The sequence below is a fragment of the Zootoca vivipara genome, chromosome 15 (assembly GCF_965207765.1).
Source record: "Zootoca vivipara chromosome 15, rZooViv2.hap1.1, whole genome shotgun sequence".
Classification (NCBI taxonomy): domain Eukaryota; kingdom Metazoa; phylum Chordata; class Lepidosauria; order Squamata; family Lacertidae; genus Zootoca; species Zootoca vivipara.
In genome coordinates, this window is record NC_142598.1 from 25159001 (window position 1) to 25176053 (window position 17053).

The window sequence follows — 17053 nt, forward strand, 5'->3', positions numbered from 1 at the left end:
TTCATCTACTTCCCTACCGTAGTTACTGTAGTGCCTGAGCCAGACTACAGAAAGCTTTGTCTGTTTTGAAAAACTAGAGGATCGATTGGCGGTGTTTAGCTTCTTTTTGTTTCCTTTGTTTAGCCCACTTACGGTATGTTTCTGACTACCTTAGTTGTGTTTATAGCTAGATATGGCAGCCAAAAGACATACCTAATAATGGAAACTGGTAGAATCCAACTGAATTATAACATATCTTTACCATATATTGCATCTACGCCTTTGGCCTTCCCCCGTTTCGCTGCCGCTGCTGCTCCCTTGTTCTTTTCATTTTTGGTGAATTTTGGCCAGCTAACAGTGGCAAGCAGTTACAGGTTTAAACAGGATGGTACCATAGCATGGTTCTCTTTGACTGCAATTAATGCTGTCTCCATGTGTCCAACAGTATGTATTCTTCAGGTATCTGAAGAAGTGTGCATGCACACGAAAGCTCATACCAATGACAAACTTGGTTGGTCTCTAAGGTGCTACTGGTCTACTACGTCAGACCAACATGGCTACCTACCTGTAACTAGTATACAGTATATCCTTGTTACTTTAAAGCATATCGAGGGCTAAAATCCTGTATATGCACACACTCAGTTCTAGCGATTGCCCTAGGTCCAATACCAACCACCTTCTATTGTCCGGGCCAACAACAACAATATTTTTACTATTTATACCTCGCCCATCTGACTGGGTTGCCCCAACCAATCTGAGAAGCTTCCAACATATATAAATAATAATAATAATAATAATAATAATAATAATAATAATAATAATACATTAAACTTTTTTAAAAAATTCCTTCCCTATACAGGGCTGCCTTCAGATAGCTTGGGGTTGCATAACTCCATACCCTCCAACATTTTTCCATTGAAAATGAGAGACCCAGATGGCTTCTGTAAATCTGGGACTGGAAAATAAGGACACTTTGACGGGTCTGGGTAGTGGGTTTATCCTCCTGGATCTCCAGGCCATAGCGAAATGTTCACCACACCCCATGCTTGGGTCCTGAATACAGTCATACCTCGGTTTGCGACCGCCTCCATTTGCGAGTGATCGGTTTGCGACCGTCGTGGACCCAGAAGTGTTTACATCCAGGTTCTGCGGTGCACGGATGCACAGAAGTGATCTGCGCAGCATGCGCAGAAGCGCTCTATCAGCGCTTTGCGCATGCACAGAAGCACCCTTCGGTTTACGACGAACTCGGGGAATTGCGCTTGCAAACCGAGGTATGACTGTACTTTTGAAGGGAAACCATTTCACTGTGGCAACTGGCAGGGCAAACTGTAGTGCTTATTCTGCTCTGTGCTGAGGAGAGGCTCAAATCACTTTGGGCAGCAGGCCAGGCTTGTCAGCTGCGGCTTTATGGTGCTTCAGTAACGAAGGGGCAAAATGAGCTGCTGCAGAGCGGGTAATAATAATATTTGGATTAAAACGATGTGTTGTTCATAAATGAAATATTAAAATTGCTGGAGTGGGCATAATTTTAAGCCGGGAAGTGTTTTTGTGTTTATTGCACACATGATTTCATTTCAGCACTTCTGATGTGGGGAATAGTGGTTATTACCTTTTTAGCTTGGATTAGCAGGGTTATCTGCAGCTTTAATCATGCAGGTGCAGGGGTATGTGTAGCAATAAGGCTTAATGTGACGCAACCTTGAAAATCCTGGGTGTGGATTTAATTCATCCATGTGACCTTTCAACCACCTGTTAGAACCACACCTATTCCCCCCCCCTTTGAAAGTGAGCTGTTCTCAATGGACCAAGCAGTGAAGCGGATTACACAGGGGTAACTGGGAGTGATCGCTTGGACTCCCAAATCCCTTTCCAGCTTTTCCATTCATTGGCTTTTAAAAAAAATCCTATTAAATGATTGCATTTGTAGGTGGAATGCACAAGAGAATGGAAAGCCTTTGGTTTTGATTTGATTTGATTGTTATTGCTTTCTTCCTTTGGAGGAATTGCCAAATGAATTTCCAAATGCTCCTTTCTTTTTTAGTAGGAATGTTGTGAGACATCAGTCAGTTTCCAGAGCGGTAGCTGTGCTCGTTGCAACTGGCCAGGCTGTGTGCAAAAGAATAAATGGACACATTTAAGCCTACTGCAATTGTTACTGACCGAACAAACGGTGCATCAAAGGGAAACCCCATCATGAAGCTGCTGAATCGCAACTTGATTTCAATTATCTTTACTGGGATCCCAATAGAGACAATAGTTTCCTGTTGTGAAGGGTCACTGTGCTTATTCTGCTTATGTTTAAGCTCAGCTTGAACTGTCACAGTTTTACATTTCATTTCCATTTAACTTCAACTATCACATCCCACACACCCGTTACACTCATTTGGATATATTCCTGCCAACCAAGCATTACACTTCATGCATATGATAAGTGGATGCTAGCCCATGAAAGCTTATGTCCTGGTAAGGTGTCATGAGGTTCTTTCTTTTCAGAAAACGAAATGGCTTCAGGTGCAGAGAATAGCAGTGAATGTACAGTGGCAACGCTCAACACAAAGAATAGTGCAGAAGATAGGTTCAAAAATGGCTAAAACCTAAATATTAATCTTCTATTGTACTCGGGTTATGAAAAGGTGGGGTTTCAGTTCATTGTTGTGGCTGCTTAGCTGTGCCCATAGGAGCCAATTCATAGGGGTCGAGGTCCGTTTGCTCCTCTCAATAAAATATTTGAGAGGGCTGCCCCCCCCCCCAAGTTGATGGGCATTGCCATTCAAATGGTGTGCATGCATTGAATATTATATTCAAGTTGGCACCCCTGGCTATGCCCTTCTCCATGATACATTATTCCATCCCTTCTCCTGACTGTCTTTCTACCTCACCTGCACCCAATAATTAGTCAGTTTCCCATGCCCACTGAGCACACTCTGTCCTTGTTAGGCTGTTTTGGGTTCCCTCAATTCCTTAGGGTTTGTTCCCCTAAATATTGTTTGGTACTTCCTGCAAACATGGGTGTTGTCTTCCCCCACTGTCCCCACCCCACAAGCCTGCTTATACCTCCCCTCTGTGGTTGAGTAGTGCTGTTTAGACTGCATAAGCAATGGCACTCCCTTCTGAACCAAGGAAATAGATGGAAGATGTGGACTGAGACAGTTTCCCAGTCTTAAATGTGATGGTGTTCCAAGAAGCCAGGAGCCCTGTGGACCATGTGCTTGTTCCCAATGGCCCGTACCATTGTGCCATAGTATGTGAAGAGAACTTCAGCATTTTAAGCTGGACAGCAGACATTGCTAGCCAAAATCCTCCTGAATGTTCAAGGCGGGTGATGAAGAGCCAACCTTGCTCCACTTCTGCTAGTTTTAGATCTCCTTGGGTTTGTTCGGTTTTGCCTGTTTGTTGCTTCCCTTACAGTACTACCTTGACCTGCTCTTTCCCTCTTTGTCTGCCCATGTATTACAAATTCTGCACCTGTCTGCCTCCTCTGCTCAGGCCACCTGAAGCCTTTCTGATTGCAGCACCGCATCTTGTAACACACAGAAACATGTGGTGTGGATCTGATCCCAAAGGCTGCACTTTACAAAGAACAGGTTTGACAAGTCCCTTCCTCTGGGGGAGGGCTTACAATCTAAATATAGACACAAGGGAAATAATAGAGGGCAGAATGGAGACTGGGTAAACAGACCTATGATTCTTTTATTTACAACTAGCTGGCCCGGCCATGCATTGCTGTGGCTCATCCCTGTGTTTCCCCCCACCCTGTCCCGATCCATGACCTATTCTGTCCCCTCCCCCCCCCAACGCCCACCCACCTCCATTCAGCCAAGGTGCTGTGGAGAGGGAAGGTTTTCCTGCTCCAGTGTAGGTGCCGATAGAGGGCGAAGGTTTTCTAGCTGCTGTACCAGTGTAGCTGCCGCTAGAGGGTGCTGTTTTGCAACCTCTCCTGGCTTCTTTTCCCCAGCATGCACTTTTGGGTGAGTTGTGTGTTCTGAAACACTGGTTTTGGGGGGTTTTACCCTGCGAAGGTGTGACATCTGTCTATGCAAACGGTTTGTGCTTCCTATCACAGTAGCATGGGACGTTGTGTGCAAATTTGAGCGTTATCGGTCAAGCGGTTTTGGAGAAAAGTGGAAACACACCCACATGCCCTTTTTACATTTATATATATATATTAATTTAGATAGATAGATAGATAGATAATATAAGAAGAACATTGGAGCTAGGAGATCACCTTGCAGAAAACAATGTTGGAGTCAGGGCTTCTTTTCAGCCAGAACTCACTGGAACTCAGTTCTGGCACCTCTCAGGTGTGTGCCATTGCCATTATAAGAGAACAGGGGCAGAGTTCATGGTGAGTTCCAGCACCTCTTTTTCTAGAAAAAGGGAACTGGTAGAGCTGATAATTGGACAGGCGGAATCATGGGCAACGTAAAAAGGCTGTGTACAGAATAAGGAGGAAAAAAATGAATCAAATAGCATTTGCTTTTTTTCAGAGTCATGCTTTTGAAAGAGTACAAACTGCTTTGCACAAATGCCGTGGCTTATTGCCCGGGGTACAGTCAGCAGAGCAGAGCAAGCTGAAGTTCACTCGGCATAAATCGACTGTAATAGGCTACTGCTGGAGTTCACATTGAGGCCAGTTTTGTCAGGCGCATTGTATGATGAGTATATATTAAGAATTAGCATGCACTGGTTGGAGCAGGATTTGCGTGTTTACTGTTCTCACAGACCTGGAGCTAGCTGGACTCCCTCAACACTGAGAGAGAAATTAGTCCTTCTACAACACATCCCCTGGCGCTGTCAGCCACCACCATGACTGGGGAAGGAACTTGCCTTCTCCCTTCCTTGCCCCCATTCTGTCAGCACCTGCTGATCAGAGGATCTTGCACAAGCAGCGCCTGCTGATATAGAAAAAGCGTTAGGAAAGTGTGTGGGGTAAGAAATGTCAGTTTTTAATAAAAACCTCTTGACAACTTAACTATAATCTGCATGCACAATTTTCATTTGGCTCACGTCTAGCATGTGGTTCTCCAATTAGTAAAGGATGTGTGTGTGTGTGTGTGTGTGTGTGTGAGTGTGAGTGTGAGTGAATGTGCACACGGCATGCATGGATAAATAAATAAATAGAAGACAGGTGGTCATGGAAATGAAAGCCTCTTAAGGAGCTTGTTAGCTAGCAGGTCTCTGGGCAGGTGGATAAAGTGCTTGTGATTAATTGATACGGGTCTGGAGTTCGAATTCCAGCTCACCTATTGACTCTTTGCTAGTTGATCTGGCTGTGCAAATTTTGAAGATGCTTATCATTTGGGGTTCTTTTGAAGTGCTTCCCTTACTCATGTCCCCGAAGCATGTTTTAAGAAGCAGTTTAGAACTTTGGTGTGAGTGTTGCTTAGGAGGAAGCAAAGAGGAAACACTACATTTGAGTTGTCAGAAGAATTTAAAATGCAGTTCAAACAAAATGGCTGGTTGGTGCGACCTTTGCGTATGGAGTGTGGTCGCTATCAAACTCAGTTTCTTCATTTGTAGCACAGTAATAATGATCATTTGCTTTGCATGCCTCTTGTGAGGGTGGATGAATTATTGCTACTTGTCTAGAGCCTCATACAGTTAGACTATGAATCTAAATGATCCTTAATGGAGAATTTCTAGCTACCAGAAACAGTATGAATGTAAACCAATGATATACCAAATGTATAAGAACCCTACAGTGAAGCAATGCAGTTTTTTTCAGGGGCAGAACACCTAAGTTTTAACATGGTTGATGTACTTTCTTGCTCCTTCTAGACTGGAAACTGGTGCATGGTTCTGGAAATCTGCTGCTTACTCTAAGGTTGTTTCCAAAAGTATAGGCAAGTTCAGATGATTTTGAAAACACATTCCAGCTTTGCACTCATTGAGCACCTGCCACAAATTCGGACAAAGTTTGAGCATTATCTTGTTTTATACCTTCTCAATTTCATTTTGCTGTTAAAGATAGGTACCTTAAAATCATCAAGTGGCCCAATCTAAATAGTGTAGATTGTTTTCAATCTCACCTCTTTAAGCTTTGGCCTCCTTTGTTCCTACTCGCCAAAATTGCAAAGCCACCCCTGTCCTCATCTTCAGTAATGAAAAACCATTCCTTTTATTAGTTGTATGTATCTTTTTGTCTCTATTGCAGCTAATCCTGCCTGTAGTGTTCAGACTGAGGAGTTTGTGAATAGCCTATTTGTTTATCCCTCTTGTAAAGAAGATTACTGTATGTACAGAGGCTGTGGAGGGATGCTGAAATTACTAATGTCTTGATTGACCAGCCTGGTTTCCCATTTTCTGCTCCAGCCAGGGATACAGAAACGATGTCTTTCATCCTTGCCTTCTTTTCCCTTGCTCTTTTGGTAGGTCCTTGCTGGAGTGCCTTGACTAGATAAGCTTCCCACCAAATTTAATTCTGCTCTTTTAAAAAGCACAACGGTGAAATATTGGAAGTTCTACCTAAGGGTGTATGAGATGGTGGGGTATTTATCTTGCACAAAAATCTTGTGTGAGGAAAGGTCCCGGCAACAGTTGGCCAGGTCACATGTTTCAGGATGCGAGTTTGATGATGGCATAACCTTGACATTAGTTTTCATGCATCTTCAGGTAAGGATGTGATGCCGTAGAATTGATGTATACGTGTTTGAAAATTAATGTTGGTCCACAGCTGTGTTCACATTGAATATTTATACCAGAATAAATACATTAGGGTTTCACTACTAATGCAGTGCTTTTGATTGATCACTGACATGCTTATTGTACCATGTGTAAAAAGAACATTTGCAGATCAGACAGACAGTTACATTTTGTTGATAATCAGATGCTGTGTGATCAAATGATTCACAAAAGGGATCAAAAACAGATGTAAAAAATGATAATTCTAGCACCGCTTCACAGTCTGTTTTTTATTCCCATCAGGTGGTACACACGCATGTCTGAATTAGTGTCTGGCTGTTGAACTATTTGCACTGGTGGTTTTATTGCTGCTCCTGACAGTGATAAAAAGCATGGGAATTAATTTCCAGCTGCTCTGGGACTCTGAAGCCTAGCAGTGTTGGAGCCCACCCAACAGGAAGTCTGCAGTAGAATAACCAGTGATAGACTCAGTGTCTGAGAATATTATTTAAGTTGCAATTTTTATTTTGTGCAGAACAGTCTGACTCTGACTAGCCTTGCATAACCTTTCTCTTTTCTCCATCCTCTTTTTCTCCTTGTCCCGTCCAAAAATACTAGAGCTCCAAGCGAGAGTGGAAGCCCCTGGAGGATCGCAGCTGCACAGATATCCCATGGCTGTTGCTGTTCATTCTCTTTTGCGTCGGCATGGTAAGTAACACAGCTCTAAAGGGGAATCAGTGCAGGGCTTTTTTAAGGGACTCCTTGTTGAAACCTTTATTTAAGGTGCAGGGGTGTGTGTGTGTGTGTGTGTGTGTGTGTGTGTGTGTGATGTTAAATGGCTGTGATAAAATACCAATACTTCAGCGCAACTCTGAGATCAGTGTATTTTGTGCATTAGGAATTACACAACAGTTCCCCTTCTGCCAACACACCTCTTATTGTAGAATGCTGACCTACTTATCTGAACACTGCTTTAAAACATGCTGGCACCAACATTTTTTTTTAAAAAAAAACCTCAACCTTTCATGGAACTACAATTTGCTTTTGTTTTTCAGAACTTTTTGACTGCCTTTCTTTAAGACCGTATGGCAGTTGCATACATTAAAATACAACATTAAAACCACATACTGTACTGAAATTAAGTACTACATCTAGCACCGTTGAATACAATTGCCCTCTCCTGACCATCATGCCAAAGTTAACACTTGAATACTAAAAGCTTGGGGGAATACACTATGGTATTCACTTGTCAGTGCAAGAATTTCTTCCTCTCCCCATGCTTGCCTTGCATGCTTCCCAAATCTGCTGCAGAGCATTGAGGGAACTCCTAGAACAGAATTGGGGGGCATGCAGGGGAAGTAATTTGGGGACAATGTTCTATTGTGCAAGTGGAAATCCTTGTGCTGAAGCTGTGCCTTAGTATTCTGCTGGATTCCACCCAAAAGCGGTGCAAGGATATTGCCAGATGAGTCCTAGAGACTTTACAGTTGTTCTCATGTGATCGCATAGAGCAGTGTTTCCCAAACCTGGGTCTCCAGCTGTGTTTTTTTATACTACAATTCCCATCATTCCTGACCATTGGTCCTGCTGGCTAGGGATGATGGGAGTTGTAGTCCCAAAACCGCTGGAGACCCAAGTTTGGCGAAACACTGGCTCAGAGGAAACTCCTTTTCAGCACTCTTAATTTCCCCCCTTCCTAATAGAAGGCACTTGGAGCAGAGTCTTTCCAGTAGTGAGGTGGATGTAAAGTGTTTAGAGGTTTAAGAACATTCCCCAGCACTTTCAGTTGGACCGAGAAGCTAAATGGCACCAAGTGCTGAGAATCAGCATAACACGATTTCTCTGCCTGTTGTACCTGTCAGTAGGCCAGCAGCTTCATTGTGCACTAGCTGGTGCTTCTGTACTATCTTCAGGGGCTTAGCCTCATACAGAGTGCAATGGGTCAGCCCCATATCATGTGACAGTAGCCTAGCCTGAAAATCCCTAGGGCATGGGCACCACTAATGCAAGCTGTTTATCCAAAAGGAAGGGTCACAGCCAGCCATATTATATATGACTTATAATATGTACTGCTGGTCTCCACCATTGCCTGAACTTCTGAAAGCAGCCCTGTTTTGAAAACACATGCAGTTCACAAACCTATTTTAGGACGTTTGTGACAACTCAGAGCAAGATGCATCTAGATTTCTTATGCATCAGATTCTCTCTCTCTCTCTCTCTCTCTCTCTCTCTCTCTCTCTCTCTCTCTCTCAAAAGACAGAGTTTTAATTTGACCGTCTTTATGTAACTGGTATATATTCATACTTCGCATGATGTTACAGAGGGGTTTTTTTGGGGGGGGGGGTAATTTTCCTTTTTAAAAGATCCTGAAATAAGGATGAAAGCGAGATAGGAGTAGTTTTTATTTTATACATCTCTGTGGGGAACATATCAGAAAGCTGCCGTTAAAAAGAATTGTATTTTTGAAAACAGTTTGCCATGGAAAGCTTTCGTTCTCATCTCATTTCTTCCCAGGGTCTTATTTGTGGCTTTTCAATAGCTACCGGAGCAGCTGCAAGATTGGTTTCAGGATATGATAGTTACGGAAATATCTGTGGACAGAAGAATATAAAAATAGATGGGATAGACAACAGTGGCTTAGACCTCACAAAAAAGAAGTGAGTAATGGGTTATAATTACTGCTACAGTTGTTTCATTAACTGGTGGAATAGTTTTCTTTCATTTTGGCCGTGGGTGGCAAGATTAAGGAGAACATCAATGCATTTCTTACTCTTAAGTGTGGACGCCATTAGTTTTATGTCAAGTGATCACTTTCTCCTGAACACTTCTTGTACTTGGGTACTTGTGCAGCCTTAATGTGTTTCTGGCTTTTATACTTGTGAACCACGTACTCCGAAATTTCAAGTTAGAATCCTGTTGATGCTTCTGTGTGTTTAGATCAGGCATCCCCAAACTTCGGCCCTCCAGATGTTTTGGACTACAATTCCCATCCTCCCTGACCACTGGTCCTGTTAGCTAGGGATCATGGGAGTTGTAGGTCAAAACATCTGGAGGGCCACAGTTTGGAGATGCCTGGTTTAGATAGTGGTGTGTTCTTAGTACCTCTCCAGGGTTTCCTGAACTACTTACAAAATTATGTTTTTGTAATTCTCTTCTGTTGTGGAGAATTCATATGAATATATATGCTACACACTTAAGTTAGTGTTATAGTATTTTAGCACTTATATTAGTGATACACCAGTTTAGTCTTCGCCAAAGAATAAAGGGAATTGTTTTCTGTGAAGTAGTGACATGGGGTTGGAATTTTTCTATGAGGTTCATTAGTTCATTAGTAACAGTGAATGGATACCAGACCAGTTGCAAATGTGATATTAAGTAAGGCAGTTTCAAAGGCTTTGGTTTTACTAAATATATGTAAAATAAACATGCTAAATCAGATGACTCTCTTGGACATCACAAAAAAATTCTGATGCACCTTAAACATTTCCCTATTTAAAAATAATTTAGCAATGTGAGCAACAAACAACACTTTTCTAAAATAAGAGCTGTAAAACAAAAAAATGACTTTTCATAATAGTAACATATGCAATAACTGATTTGGTGTTGAGCCAATATAACCAAATTGAACATTTTCTGATGCAAAGTACCTAAAGGAAACTTTTCTAATTCAAGCTTTTCTGGAAGACCCACATCACTGCTGAAAGTGCAGTGAATTCTCTGTTTCTTACCTGACTACAGTTCAGTGAGGATAGATAATGACCATTCATCAGCTTGAGCTTCTGCTGTAGAAAAGCCCTTAGATATTTTAGTCTTATGGGAACTTTAGAAATATATTTTCAGGGTCATGTGATGTAAGGCAGAGTTTATGTAGCTCAGGAACATTTAAAGGGCTCTGGGATATGTGACGTATATGTAAGTGGACCGTTGAGGAACAATGCTTAAGAACGACCTAAGTCTTTTCCATTGCAAATGTGAAGGGCATCTTATTGAAAATCAAACAATAGAGATGCTGCAAAGGAACAGGGATATATATGCTGTTGGACTGATTAATTGTAGTAAAAGAGAACCATGCTATGGTACCTTCCTGTTTAGTCCTGTAACTACTTGCCACTGTTAGCTGGCCAAAATTCACCCAAAATGAAAAGAATAAGGGAGCAGCAGCATAATGAGGAAGGCCAAAGGTGTGGATGCAATATAGAGTGGTGCCTCGCTAGACGAATTTAATTCGTTCCACGGGTCTTTTCTTATAACGAAAAATTCGTCTAGCGAATCCCATAGGAATGCACTGAATTTTTTTTTGAATTTTTTTTTGCCCATAGGAACGCATTAATTGAATTTCAATGCATTCCTATGGGAAACCGCGATTCGCTAGACGAATTTTTCATGAAACGAATTCATCTAGCGAGGCAACCTCCGCTCGAAAAATCCTTTCGTTAAGCAGAAATTTCGTTAAGCAGGGCATTCGTTAAGTGAGGCACCACTGTATAGTAAAGATAGGTTATAATTCAGTTGGATTCTATCAGTTTCCATTACTAGGCATGCCATTTGGCTTTCCTCCTTTCTCTAAAATTCAGAGTCCTTTGAAAAGCAAAATATATATTCAGTGAACGAGAAAATGAAATTTGATAGAAGCCATGCAGGCATTGACGGAGAAAGCAATGAAGCTTGGAAGAAACTAGATTTGACTCAATGAGTTTCTGAAATTTCTGCTTACGCTACCTTTCGTTGTGGCATAATGTGTGGTAACAGAGTTCAACCCCTTTTCGACTTCAGTCACGTTTTAGTGCAGTGACAATATGGCTACGCCGACTTTTCCCCTGTGTGCAGTTCAGATGTTGAAAGCGAGACACAGGGAGCAAACAGTGCAGAAGTAATAAAAACTACCACTTTTTGAAAAGCTACAAAGAACCTGATTCTCGATTCTGTCTTCGGGCTAACAAAACGGGGTTTTCATGGGCTGAGGCACTTGAACTTTCCAGTTTGCAGCCTCCATCAATTTCTCCCCGAGGAAAGTACGCAGCGAACCCCAGACAGGGATTAAGACAAGAGACTTCAGATAGTGTAGATTGGGACATTTTTTCACCCTGAGGGTCTCATTCCCCTATGAACAGCCTTCTGGGAGCTGATTGTCAGTGGTGGGTGGAGCCACAGCCAGAGGTAGAGCAAGGTGGGGGGGATTCCACCCCAGCTGTCATCCCTGGGGGGGGGGATGTCAAAATCCCCCCAGGGTGGATCGCCGTGCGCTGATCGCGCACCCCCTGGGCGGATCGCCCCGGCCCCAAGTGCACTGCATCTGGCTGCTCCAGGTATCCGAGCGGCTAGCTCCACCGCTGGCCACAGCCGGACATGGGGAGAGCAACAGATGCGATTCTTACCTTTGTACTGTAGGCTACCTTCCACCTATATAAAAGCCAGAGGTTTCTGTGCACCCCACCCAGCAGCTGCAGGAACGCAGAAGACATTATCCCAGTTCATTGACACAAAAGCACCTGAGGGGGACACAGATCAGTTCTTTTGAGGGGGCGTGGCCTGAGAATGGGGTGTGGCCTGGCGATGTGAACTGGGGGGGAGGGGCATGGCCTGTGGCGAGCACCAGGAGAGATCTGGAGGGTCACTTTCTGCTTGTGGACTAGAGGCTCCCTACTCTGAGCTTGTTTAATTTATATTTGGGGACCCATCTCAAAAGACAAGTACTAGTCACTTCTTACCAAACTATTTATGCCTTATATCAGTCATCACCTTTCCATGGAACACACAACCTTTTGGCCTATAGGAAATAAAATGTGCTCCATAAAATAGTGCTAGCAATTAATACACTATATATTTCCTTGAGATTGCCACAAAAAGTTCTCCATCTGCTCAGCAGCTGACGTAGCAGATGGTTTTATTGCAAGATTTTTATTGTGCAGATTTTTCTTTTGAATATTCTTCCCTTTTTTTGGTCCAAATGTTTATTAAAAATCTGTTTTTTAAAATGTCATCTTTTCCATCCATATAAGGCAGAATGTGAAAAATGCTTATTTCTTAAAGAGATAGAAACATTACGTGTAACTGAAGACAGGCAGCAAAAAGGCCACAACTTTTTTTTTTTGAGAGTTTCTTGACTTGCTATTGTAAAATAGTTTGATGGGTATAATTTTTCCATTTCAGAAAATGTAATGATTCAGAATGTCTAGTGAATTTGAAACACAGAAAGCTTATTTTCCTTCTCAAAAATAAGTGGAAAAGGTTTCTGCCTGAGAATCCTTCTAATTCCATTTTAAACTTAAATATGACCCACCCACCCCCTTGGACCAACTCCCCATCCCTTGGACCAACCTGGTGCCTTCCAGATGTTTTTGAACTACAGCTCCCATCATTCCAGGCTAGTTGGGGTTTATGGGGTTTGGATTCCAACAACATCTGAAGAGCACCATTTAAGGAGGCGTCTTCAACCTCGGCCCTCCAGATGTTTAGAGTTCTGCTAGCTAGGGATCATGGGAGTTGTAGGCCAAAAACATCTGGAGGACCGAGGTTGAGGAAGCCTGCTTTAAATCAGCAAGGCTGATTTGGACAGTCTCCTCTTCCAATACCCTGGGAGATCATAATGACTGTTCCCTATTGCCTTCCTCGTCCCTTCAGATACCCTAGAATATGTGGAACTGATAGGCAATTTGTTTCCAAGAGAACTAGTTTAGCACAGAGGCAATGAGTGTCATGGATGGCCTGTGAGCTAGGAAAATCCCCGTTCAAAGCCATTAAGTGGCTTTAGGCAACAGCCCTGTTTTTTTTCAGCTTCACCCCCCTCTTATCTAACAATATGGTCCCATATGAGCAATTTTAAAAATCTGGTGATTTAAAAACTTGATTTTGCCAAGTTTACTTTCAGTTTCAAAGAATCTTGGCTTAGTTTTACACGCACACCAAGAATCTCAATTTAAAAGGAACTATGGTTAACTGCTAAAGAAGCGAGCTTTTAAACCTGTGGTTTAAAATTGGCTTGTTTAGCAGCTAACTGTTGTTTGTTCTCAACCAGGATTCCTGGTTTGCAGTTAACACTAAGCCAGGATTCTGCGAAAGTAACTCCCCAGAAGACCTTTTCCTGTCCATGCAGAAGGACAGAAGAGGAGACACATACAAGCCCCACACTTCACTCATGCTGACTGAGATTTGTCTGCGTAATGCTAAATTGAGGGTTAGCGATGCGTGCAAAGCAGCCGTTATATGACCACGCTTGCCTCTGGAATTGTCCTGAGACTCTAATCGAGCATACTGCTTGGCATTTCTGCTCCATGCTCGTTTGACAATATAGAGCTGTCTAGAGGAATTGCAGGAAATCAATGAAATTGGAAAACCTAGGGAGCATGTACCTTAAAGCTCAGATTCAAGACGGACTTGGTCACTGCAGTCATGCTCCCGACTTATAATAGGCAAACTCTTAAATCGTTAATGTGGAAAAGTTTTTGATTTCTGATTTGTATGTGCATAAGGCATCCTTTATATAGTCCCATGGACTGCAAGAAGATCAAACCTATCCATTCTGAAGGAAATCAGCCCTGAGTGCTCACTGGAAGGACAGATCCTGAAGCTGAGGCTCCAATACTTTGGCCACCTCATGAGAAGAGAAGACTCGCTGGAAAAGACCCTGATGTTGGGAAAGATGGAAGGCACAAGGAGAAGGGGACAACAGAGGACGAGATGGTTGGACGGTGTTCTCAAAGCTACGAACATGAGTTTGACGAAGCTGTGGGAGGCAGTGGAAGACAGGAGTGCCTGGCGTGCTCTGGTCCATGGGGGCACGAAGAGTCGGACATGACTAAACAACAACAACAATAAACAACAAGGCATCCTTTAAGTAGCATGACCATAATACTAGTGAAGGAGCTAAAGAACTCTTTCCCCAAATCTTGGTTAGCCTTGTCCATAGTTATTGAAATGCTTCACAGTAAATTTCTGCTTTAAAAGAAAACCACTGCAATCAAATTGTGTCATGTCTGTAGGTGAAAGGAAATGTGCAGGCTATTGGTTGGTTGGGGAATATGCACTCTGGGACAGATACTACAATGGCAAAGTAAATAAATGATCAGGTGCAGTGATATAGGATTGGGGGATGGTTTAACAAGGCGGTCCAACTTTTCATACCAGAACCCATGGGCTACACATAGCAGCGGTGTAGGTAACAAGGCCCCAAATTGACATCCCCTCCCCAGCCCTCATGCTACCTTCCCAAAGCTGTCTAAGCGAGGCTCTGGGGCAGGCAGCCCCCAAACACAGCTCTCCAGATGTTTTGGGACTACAATTCCCATCATCCCTGACCACTGGTCCTGTTAGCTAGGGATGGTGGGAGTTGTAGTCCCAAAACAGCTGAAGGGTCAAGTTTGGGGGTGCCTGCTCTGGGGCTTTTGGAAGGAGGCATGAGGCTGTGACGAGATCCTAGAGCCCTCCCACCTCCTTCCCAAAGCTGCAGAAGAGCTAACTAGACTTTGGGAAGAAGCTGGGAAGGCCCTAGGACCCTCTCGGAGCCTTCACACCTCCTTCCCAAAGCCCAGCGCCTCACTTACCCAGCTTTGGGAAATCAGCATGAGGGCTGCAGGGTGTGGGTGTGGTGGGTGTCAAATGCTGCTGAAGGCTACCAAAGAAGTCCTCTAGGGCCGCACATTGGACCCCTCTGGTTTAGATAATGCCCCTGGATCCCAGATGAGCATGTGATAGTAGCAGAGGGAATTCAAGATCATTTGGCTGTGGGCAAATCTGTTAAGCATCTTCTCTGCACGTGTAAAGAAGTTGGTGGAGAACGAATATGTTTCCATAGAGACAACTGGAGATGCTTCCGAGAGGAGAACGGTATGTGTGCCTTTTCTCACCTCAACTGGCTAGGTGCAACTCATCCTAGGAAGGAGAACAATAGGCCAGGAATGAGTGTAGCTGAAACTGGAAACAAACAAAAAAAGGAGACATGGAAGCATGACTTTCTCTGTGGGCTGAATCCAAATCTCAGGGTTCAGAGGCCTCCCTGGAAACCAAAGATTTGTTGGAGTGTTGATGCCCTGAGTCCTTCCATCCTATGCCCAGGTCGTATATATGTGTGAATAAAAGGATATATTCTAATAATAACTAAGGGCTTGCCACATTTCCTCTTACACACTTCTGGTGATTTTTTTAAAAAAGTGCACACGCAGATTTAGAAAGACAGTTTTCTGCCTTTGTTCACAAGCTTTTATCAGTGCATATTTATTCTCTCGAGGAAAGTACTGTATATTCCTGCGTATAAGACTACTTTTTAACCCAGGAAAATCTTCTCAAAAGTCGGGGGTCGTCTTGTACGTATTTCTTATACGATGAGTATATCCCAAACTCTATATTTTAACTGGAAAAGTTGGGGGTCATCTTATACACCCAGTCGTCTTATACGCCGGAATATACGGTACATGCATTATTTTATAGATCCAAATGAATTCCAGTTGACATTGGGTTTTGGCACTTACTGCTGGTTTCACTAAACTTGTTAAATAACGGAAATCACACAGTTCTCTAAGATTAGTTATTTTAAGTTATTTTCCAGGGGGCGGGGCGGGGGGAATTGGGTGCCTGAAATTATCTTTCGGAAAAATGTGCTGAAGTTACTCATTGAATTACAAACGTCTCATGTGGAAAATCTATTTAAAATAAGCTGTTTTACGTAATGCTTATCCATCGGAACACATCGGGATCTCTGTTTTGCTTTCAAGTTACCAATATAATTTTACTAATTGACTTTTGCTTGGTATTTTAATGGGAGGGGAAGTTGAATGGCCGGGATCATCCTGAAGACATCAATGTGGAGTAAACACTCAGTGCTTACATTGTGACTTCAATTACAAAGGATAGATGGAGCTGTGTGCGACGGGCTCCACTTTAATGTGCTAGAGATCAATCTGTAACTGTGAACAATCGATTGCAGCAAGTTGCTACTTTTCTGTATCACATTTCAAGCTTCCCTGCCACAGTATCTGGTGAATCATACTCTAAACTTGGCACTTGCTGAGTCCATCCTCAGAAAAATTAAAAGCATTTAGGAAATAATTATGGTCAGCTTCAGATGTTTGTGTGGCTGCCAGATTTTGTTGCTGAGTATTCTATTGGTACGCCCTGAAATAAACTTTTAAAGTATGATGTTCCTTTAAAATGTAACTAGAAATGCCACATCCACCCCAACACCCCCTGAGAGCTCAAGGAGGAATGAGAGATAATGGTGTACTCAGGGCCGGCCCTATGGGCAGGCTGGGTGGCGTCGGGCGCCACGGCGCCGGCCCGCTAGGGGGCGCATCGCAGCTGCACCGGCCCGCCGCTCTTCCGCGCAGCAGCGCCCTTGGCAGTAGTGCTGCGCGCTGAGCCCGCTTGCCCGTCGCACAGCAGCGCCCTTGGCAGCCGTGCTGCGCCTGCACACCTGCCCGTCGTGCTGGAAAACGGGGTGGGGGGCGCCGGAGGGGTC

The 17053-nt window shown here is 43.3% G+C and overlaps 1 protein-coding gene across 4 annotated transcripts in view; it reads left to right on the top strand.

Annotated features, from left to right (window-relative positions):
• The window catches only part of SLC44A1 (solute carrier family 44 member 1), an 82714-nt gene that overhangs the window by 17392 nt on the left and 48269 nt on the right, over positions 1–17053 (top strand). For 2 of the 4 annotated variants that reach the window (XM_088658861.1, XM_035140581.3), the window contains exons 1-4: positions 4672–4911; positions 6137–6350; positions 7222–7311; positions 9118–9260. In XM_088658861.1, coding sequence (XP_088514987.1) covers positions 6312–6350; positions 7222–7311; positions 9118–9260 — 272 coding nt within the window. In that variant the 5' untranslated portion in view covers positions 4672–4911; positions 6137–6311. Of the gene's footprint in view, positions 1–4671; positions 4912–6136; positions 6351–7221; positions 7312–9117; positions 9261–17053 lie in introns of those variants that run through there. The other 2 variants (XM_060268884.2, XM_035140583.3) reach the window with 2 other exon arrangements.